This window comes from Metarhizium robertsii (assembly GCF_000187425.2).
Source record: "Metarhizium robertsii ARSEF 23 chromosome Unknown MAA_Scf_9, whole genome shotgun sequence".
NCBI classification, from domain to species: domain Eukaryota; kingdom Fungi; phylum Ascomycota; class Sordariomycetes; order Hypocreales; family Clavicipitaceae; genus Metarhizium; species Metarhizium robertsii.
The window spans coordinates 1,028,751-1,037,058 of NW_011942237.1; the positions used below are offsets into that span (position 1 = coordinate 1,028,751).

The following is an 8,308-nucleotide window of genomic DNA, read 5'->3' on the forward strand; positions in this document are numbered from 1 at the left end:
GATGGAGACAATCTCTCCTTTTCCAGCGTCGGAATCTTGAACGAAATAGTAAGAAGCTTACAGGACGCTATAGAAAACTCTAGAATCACTCTTACAGTTTCCACACCATTAGAGGTATAGCTGTTCTTTGCCTCGGAACCACAATCCTTCACCTGTATATAACAATCGGCTGCGGCCTCGTAACCTGCATCGACGTAGATGACGGGCATTGGTTCATCACGCCTGCTGAACCATTGAAACCTCTCGTCGCAGCAAGAGCCCAGTGTAACGTCAAGTAGATCTTTCATACAAATATTACGTGTTGCTACCTAAAGCTAACCTTTTTAGTCTTCTTCCAGACGTGTAATTTCTCTCCCTTACCAGGCGTCCTCCCGTACCGACTACGCTCCCGCTTGGCCTCTTCCCACTTGATACTCACATACTGCCCCGTCAGCATATTGCTGCTCGGCTTGCTAATGTCTGTATTGGCACCGCTCGCCTCCAACGGGTTCACAGTGCGCTGGGCGTCGGCTTCCGACGCAGCAGCGAGGAGCTCGTCCTCAGGTCGCGTCTTGTTGCGACAGTACGGAGCATCTTTTAGCGCCGCAACGTCATCGTCATGGGCCGACTTTGTATTTTCGTCGGATCGTGGTGAGAGGGTTTGCCGGGCATGTGGAACTCTGTCAGCCAGCGACAGTCGCGGCGTGCTGTGATATGCGTGGCAGAGGGAGGCGGGTCGCGTGATTTTGAGACGCCTTGCGGCGCTGAGTTGTAACGACATGGTTTCGAAATTTTACTTTATGTACTATGTTTTATTGAAGTTCTTGACTGTGCGGTCATGATTAGAGAGCTGTTTGTTAGTTTGCCTGAAGAAGACGTAGGTGGGGGATGAATGAAGTCATCATGACGATGCATTGCGGGCAGCCCCGAGAGATTTTATTGGGGCATGAGGGGTAATAGAATTTCCGATAAAACTATGAGAATAATTAAGATGGATTCGACCCTATGCCGATTAAAGTAATGTTATTACGAGGAGTCGCTCATAAGTAGAAGCGGTTTATCCTCTGTTGACTGGTGCCATCCACGTAGCTTGGCCTTAACATGGCAAGATGCACGAGCGAAACCACGACACAAAGCCTCTGAAAAGGTGGGGAAATAATGCTCGACTATTTATAAGTAATTACAGCACTACGTAGCGGGATCAAGTGTATGTGCTTAGATAGCAAAGGAGTCCATACTGTCCGAATCACGTTATTTCAAAATGAAGATTTAATGCGGCAGAAGAGATGTAAACTACGCAAAGCACTGCAATCATGCTTGACTCATTATCTTGTTACATAATCCCTTCCATCCAAGGGGTTGCCAGTCCGCCACATTTGAAGTGTGGTTCAATTTCCAAGTTTTTGCTTCCTGTTTGGGAATCTCTGCCAATCAGAGCGCGCGGACACACCAGATGACGTAGTAGCCAGCACAAAGGGCCCAGGCATCGGGGGATATGATATCATTTCCCAAAGATCTTTAAAAAGCATTCAAGCCGACACACACTCGTCTGTTCAAGACACCACGGTCTATACAGTCAGCACATAGGTCAACCTCGACGACATCTACCAATATGGAGTGGGCATCGGCACAATACCAGAAGCAAAAAGACATCTGGATCCCCTGGATAGAAGACTTGTATCTCAAGTACTTCACAAGTGATAACAAAGCAAGCTACACTACGAGAGGTGCGTTTTTTACACATGCCAACATAAGCTATTATTAAAGCTGGAGACTAACACTCCCGAAATAGACAATCTTGACAAGACCAAGGTAACTGGCAATGAGCAGGTCGACAAGCTGCAAGATGGCGTTCATGGACTTGTTGCCGGCCAGCTTGGTCAGGGCGGCCTCGCCCAGCCCGTCGGCGATCTTGTTTCGAAACAAGGGATAAACAGAGCCGAGAGACAGGGTGTTGACGAGGAGGGCAAATATCTACCAAAGCCGGGGGATGCTCTGGCTGGGAAATGATGGGTATCAACTTCCAGATTCGATGGCGCATATGACTGATGTAATGATATTGGATACGATTGAGATGTACATGGGTTAAAACTTGGACAATGAGACATGAATTGTAGCTTTGAGGTATTACGGATGGTAATTGTTCGTGTTGAGAGTAGCCTGTCGCGCGTGGCCACCCTGTAAACCCGTGCATCGAACCCCAGAAAATACGCGTCCTTCTTTCGTGACTGGACAACAATGTCTTCATTGTCGAGTTTAGGCGTACCTACTTGGGTCTAAAAGATGGCGATAAAGTCTAGGCCTATGCAGGAGAAACTCTAAGGTCGTTGGAGTCCCATCATATGGCAGTTAGACCTGCAAGATGCCCCCCTAGTGCGGATGATTGAGGGTAGCCGAATAAAAGCTTACAAGTCCAAAGATACTTTCGACACTTTTAGATTAAGCATCATGTCATGACGGCAACCAGCACTATCTCTGACGCTACCACCCATCGCTACCGTAACTCCCGACCGAGGCGTAGCAACCTGCCGTACACTATCTGACCAGGGCTGCTCCCCAGATGCGCTCATTCTACGAAGTCACGCATAGTTTATTATTAAAGGCAGCAAGAAGAGCTCTGCATCTTAGTAGTTGTTGCGGGACGTATTGCAAGCTCTTTTCTTACAATGCTGAACTTGGTTGTTAGGAGACATTTTGCTGTATTTTTAGCGCTTTGAGGTCTGTAGTTTACCATACAGCAGCGAGAAGACATGGCTTTGTTAGCAACTGAGCTATCCTGCCTCTATGATAACATCAGCAATATTGAATCCCATCGTCTAGCTAGGAAGCGACGGTGACGGTGGTCCAGACCCGACGTCTCGTCACCCCTCTCCAGGCTCGTCAGCTTTAACTTCCCTTAACAACCCGTACCGTCGTGCATGTTCATCTAGAGGCAATATTCCCCGTCTTAAGCTCGCCGTGTGGACAAGCCAGTAGGTACCGTCGACTGTAAAACGCACATTCATTCCTGTCAACGAATACGTAATCTAGATCATCGAGTAGGTCATGTAGCCGGCCGTCGTCATCGAGAAGACCCAAATTAGGTTGGAAGGCTGGGACTAGTCTACAAGGTTCAAATTAAAAGCTACTAGTCAAAATACTCGAATTAGGGCCTTTTCAATGGCAAGGCCCCCCCCCCCCCCCCCCCGATTTCCAATTATAAGAAGGCGAATCCCATCGATAGTCAGATCGATTCAAGGATACAGTCCATCATGGATACGACCCATGGACTCCTATGGTGATAACTCCGCATCATGTACCCATAACGTCTCAGAAGTGATTTGGCTTTTCCGGACTCTGTACAGGCCACTCGGAGATGTGAGTGAGACGAATACTGCGCTTAAAACCAGACGATTTTGCTGTGTACCAAGACAAACCGTAGGTTTTCTAGGGCTCGGCTGCCTCGAGGCATTCTCTCAGAGGACATTATTCTGCAAGCACGCGAGGCTGCTGCCCAACGAGCAGACACGGGCAGAAGGAGAGCATCAACGAACCAAATTCACTTCCTATCAGATTGAAGTCAATCAACAACAGCACTTGTCCAGCGAGAAAAGGGTCTGGTCATATCTTACTACTGAGTCTAGCCACACTTTACTCGTCTAGTCAGTCTCAGGCCAGCTTTCCGTCTTGCAGCGGCAGGGTTGGGATTGAAAGCGAGCCAAATCGGGACATCATCAGACTTACAGCAGAAACATCCAAATATTCACGAGGGCGTGTCTGGACCAGAATCTCATGCGAATCAGACTGCGCGGAAATCTACCATAGCCATCGCGTAGCTTTTACAACTTTGTAGGTTTATACTTTACAAGTTGAGTCGAATCGAGGCAGCTAACTAGTCCCTTTCTTGTACAGAAACGACCAAGATGCGCATGTTCTGGAACCTCCTCCCCTTTATTCTCCTCATCATCGGCAATTTTTCCAGTAAAAGAACCGCCGGGGACATTGGCAGTATCAGCAGTAATAGAACCGCCGGGGACGGCGCTCCTATTGCTGGTAACTTCTCCTCGGCCTGCCCACTCGGTGAGCAGACGGAGAAATGCCGCCTTCAGGCCAACAAGCCCCCGCTTGGGATCGGCGGCCGGTTATTCAAACCTCGCCCGGCTACGGAAAAAGGTTCTTTTTGTTACAAACCCAAAGGTCAAGCGTTGGAGGTCCAGGCGACGACAGCCTGCTGCGGATCTGTCAGCAGCGGTATGCACCATGATTGGCTTTGCGTTGGCTTGAAGACGAATGTCGTAGGATGCAGCCAGTTCCACCGCTGCTGCCGTCTTGAATACGGTTCCGCCAACAAAGATGACGATGCGTGTATTTAGGCCTTGAGGGATATGGTGTTGGAGCTGGTAGATGGAAAAGTGAGCAGTGGGAGAGTATGCAGGAATCAGGATGCGATTTGCCAACGTTTGGTTCAATAGGGATTGAAAGCGGCTAAATACACTCCGTACACCAGCTTACATGGAGGCTGAGAGGATGACTGGGAAGTTGAAGCTTACTGTAGTGTCAAGTACGAATTCGTGTTATCCCTCAGGGCGTCAAGAGACTCCAGCATTGACAGTCGGAAAAGGGGGCTATTTTAGCGGTGAGCATCATGACGAGTCATGACATGACGAGTTGGTGCCAATGGGACGTAGCGCGCGCAGAACCTGAAGATCCGTCAAGCATAACCGAAACCTTGTTCGTCATGTCAATCTAAAAATTGGACCCCTGAACTAGACTCCAAACTCTAAACTCTGAATATCACAGGGACATGCCAGCACGTGTCGATTCCGCCGCAGCACGTGCATGCTGATTCGACGCACCGCCCCCTGTTCACCACCACCAAAATGCGCCCAGCATCATCCAAGGACCAAGGCAAAGCCGCCAGCAAACATGGCCGCATCATGACTATAAAACAGCACCGTCCCGATTGACTCGCCTCGCCGCCACCGACGACCCAAGTGACGACATGGACTGATGCCCAAAATGCGCCACCACGTCGTGACTTTGTGCCTCGCGGCCACGACGGCTCTCGCAGCCCCCAACGAGCCCTGCTACGCCGAGGGCCAAGCAGGCGTGTGCACGACCGAGGCCGCCTGCGCCGCAGCCAACGGCACCACGGCCACGGGCGCGTGCCCTGCCGACGGCGCCGACATCAAGTGCTGCTCCAAGGGGCGGTGCGGCCCCGACTGCGCCGGCAACTGCCGCTGGCAATCCGACTGCGCGGGCTCGTCCACGGCCAACCTCTGCCCGGGGCCGCCCGAGATGCAGTGCTGCTCCAGCCGCGACTCCGGCTTCGGCGGCTACGCGGCCCCCGCCATCCCCCCGGTCGGCGACTGCAAGCCGAGCAGCGTCGAGGGCGCGAAAAAGATTGTCGCCGCCTTCCCGGGCCGCGTGTGGGACGTCGGCTGCAAGCGGGACTGCGAGTGTCCTGGCACCTCGGACCACTGCTGTGGCCTGGCGAGCGACATGATGTGTTCCGACGGCTTTGGCGTGCGTCCCTGCAATGTTGCATACAAATAGCTCACCTTGATATATGAAGCGGTCATGACTGACGGGGAAAAACGACAGGTTCCCACGCTGTCGGGCAAGCAAATAGCCGAATGGGTCATGCATAACCGCAAAGACCTCAAGCTCAAGTACGTCATTTGGGGGCAGAAGATCTGGAATCCCACCGTCGATGCTGAGCCCAACCACTGGGAGCACTGGCGGACTATGAATGACAGGGGCGACGTGACGCAGAATCACTGGTGAGACGCCCTTTCTTTGCTGAAAACTGCCTCTTTGTTATGGAGCCAACTCTTTTTTTTGCATAGGGACCACGTTCATGTTAGTTACGAAGAATTCGAATACAAGGGAATATAATGGGTCCATTGATCAGTCCATGCGAGCCACTTTAGGACTGGATAGCTGTCAGAAATACGGTGGCACTAGTATGGAGATGAAAACTTTCCAGGTATTATTGTCTGTTCTCTTCTTGTTAGAACCGGCATTAACGAATAACTTGCTTTTGAACCCGATCCCTTGATCACGTATGCACGCAAAAAGACCCGTTACTACTACCATTCTCTACTTCTTAATTCTCGTTCCGTAAATCCGACCACGGCATCAGAAATGGCACTATCTGGTAGCCTCACTAGCCAGCTTAAGCCCTCTGACCCTGTCGCTCGGACAACATGGGTGTCCGGGACATAATTCCAGCATTATATATCCGTCTTGGCAGGGACCAGGCAGTATAAGATTGGGTCAAGTGGCACGCAATTACCGGGCAAGACCCTTATTTTAACTGCGGTGACATGAACTTACCGTTGCTGGACATCAAAGATGGCGACGGGGATACCAGTGTAACCGAACAGGCTTCGCCTAGAAAACCCTACTCCTGAGCCATCCAAGTCTAAAATGGGAAAAAGCACAAATACATGCTGGTCCTATAGTGAATAAGACAGAGGAAAGCAAGCTGCCGTTCACCTTAAAGACTTCCATTTCATCCACCTCCCCCTTTGATCTACAAGACCTTTGCACCGTACATCATGCCAGTTTACACGGCCAGAGATGGCTCGTTGGTCCCGGTACTAGACAGTCTAAATCTGAAGTTGGTAATTAGTACAACGGGCACCAATTTCGCATGCGGCATCGATATTGCTTACACACGCATTGTATTTGTGGCAGGGGCGGCATTTATTATTCGCACCGCACTAAAATTGTAAGTCATGCTGCGGCAATTCAAATATAGCAATTTACGACCATTACTTACTCTGCTATTACCGCAGCAGTGTCCAATTAGCTTCGCATAAGATATTAGCAGGTATATATTTGCCACGAGTTCGTTGTCCCACATGACTATTTGCCCGGCATACACGTCCACGCCGGATACAGCGCCGCTGCTATTTGCGCGCCGCGTTAGCAAAGCCCCATATAACAGTGCAGGGCAGAGACGACTTACTCGAGATTCAATATCAGAGTTACTTGTCGGGCTTGCAAGTAATAGCCCGGCAAGCATGGCGAGCGCGACCATGGCAAATTTCATATTGACGATGGTATACTTGGGGAGAAGGGCACGATGGAATCGGCCTCCTGGCGGCTACCGCTAAGGAATTATGGGCTCTTTATATACAATCTGCCCTTGTCAAGTCTGAAAGCCTCCAAATTTAGGCGACAAACGTTGACGGGGGGGATTTGTCTATCCATGCTACTTGCCCCTTCTCAGGTGCTTTGCAGCGGGAGAGAAGTGATGAGGGGAAACATCCCCCATGCAGGAGCTAGATGGCTTGAGTTACACAAATGGACTGATATCTACTTCGTATTGAGCTTGAAATTTTATCATCTTTCGGCATTTCCTTGTTGGCCGGGGTGAGTTGAATCAGCCTCCGCCCCATCCCAACAGAAGAGGGCACAACAGCCTGGCGTTGTGGTAGTATTCTACCAAGCAAAGACTTTGAAGACATCGAGGATGGTGGCAACGAGAGAAGTGAGAGCAGAAAACATTTGTCTTTCCATCTTGTCTCATCAATTACCATCTAATTCCATGTCAGCTGGTTTACCTAGGTTTTCGGTTATTCGTATCGGCGGCTTCTTGGGAAGCCTTTCCACAGGACGTGTCTCGGACACTATTTCGGCTGGGCGCTTTCCATGAATGGTATACGTGCCAGTCTATGCCTTTACTCCGAAGGGGACCAAAGCGTCGGCCACACCGAACCTAGGACATGCCGTGCTGAATAGATTCTTGAAACGGCACTTCTCTTGCCTACCGCGTATTTCGTATTAGGGCAACTTGGAAATGTTGTGGCTTGTATTGGGCGGGATAACATGTGTTGGATACATGTCATTGTGCCACGTTGACTCATATGCAGTCCACCTGAGACTTACCACTCACCTACCAGTTGTTGTCTCGTCGACTGCCTGATTGCCGGAAGCCTATGCTCGATATACACAGATGCCGGTTGACGAGCAACTAGTCTCAGACAGTGGTTTACTGCCGAGTGAAGGCATTTATGACCAGCTACTAAACAGTTGACATGTCGATTGTTGTGAGGGTCTAGGCGTATCCATGTAGCGCAGAATACCATCATCCCGATAGACCACGGGAGAAAGACGTAATCGAGGGAATCATCTGCCACGCGGCTCTCGGCAACAGCATGTATGCAGTGGCGATACAAGAACACATTTTACCAGTGGTTAAACAAGGAATTGGGCGGGTGGCGATGTCATTGGGTTTCCCCGAGACAAATTACCAACATTTCAAACGACGGTCGTTATCACGGTTGAAGCTATGGGTTGAATTGAACAGTGGACGAGTCCTTGGATTGGAGCCATCTAG

The 8,308-nt window shown here is 50.3% G+C and overlaps 3 protein-coding genes across 3 annotated transcripts; 2 read left to right on the forward strand and 1 right to left on the reverse strand.

The window, feature by feature from the left end:
- Window positions 1-304: 304 nt before the first annotated feature.
- On the reverse strand, window positions 305-760 carry MAA_09759 (uncharacterized protein; the record flags this gene model as incomplete). The annotated part of the gene is made up of 1 exon (XM_007827757.1): window positions 305-760. One exon carries the CDS (start codon window positions 758-760, stop codon window positions 305-307), a length of 456 nt encoding a protein of 151 aa, XP_007825948.1.
- An 831-nt stretch (window positions 761-1,591) lies between these two features.
- Window positions 1,592-1,989, forward strand: MAA_09760 (uncharacterized protein; the record flags this gene model as incomplete). Its single annotated transcript, XM_007827758.1, has 2 exons — window positions 1,592-1,706; window positions 1,772-1,989. 2 exons carry the CDS (start codon window positions 1,592-1,594, stop codon window positions 1,987-1,989), a joined length of 333 nt encoding a protein of 110 aa, XP_007825949.1.
- Window positions 1,990-4,977: 2,988 nt separating this feature from the next.
- On the forward strand, window positions 4,978-5,745 carry MAA_09761 (uncharacterized protein; the record flags this gene model as incomplete). Its single annotated transcript, XM_007827759.1, has 2 exons — window positions 4,978-5,484; window positions 5,563-5,745. 2 exons carry the CDS (start codon window positions 4,978-4,980, stop codon window positions 5,743-5,745), a joined length of 690 nt encoding a protein of 229 aa, XP_007825950.1.
- Between the last annotated feature and the right edge of the window lie 2,563 nt (window positions 5,746-8,308).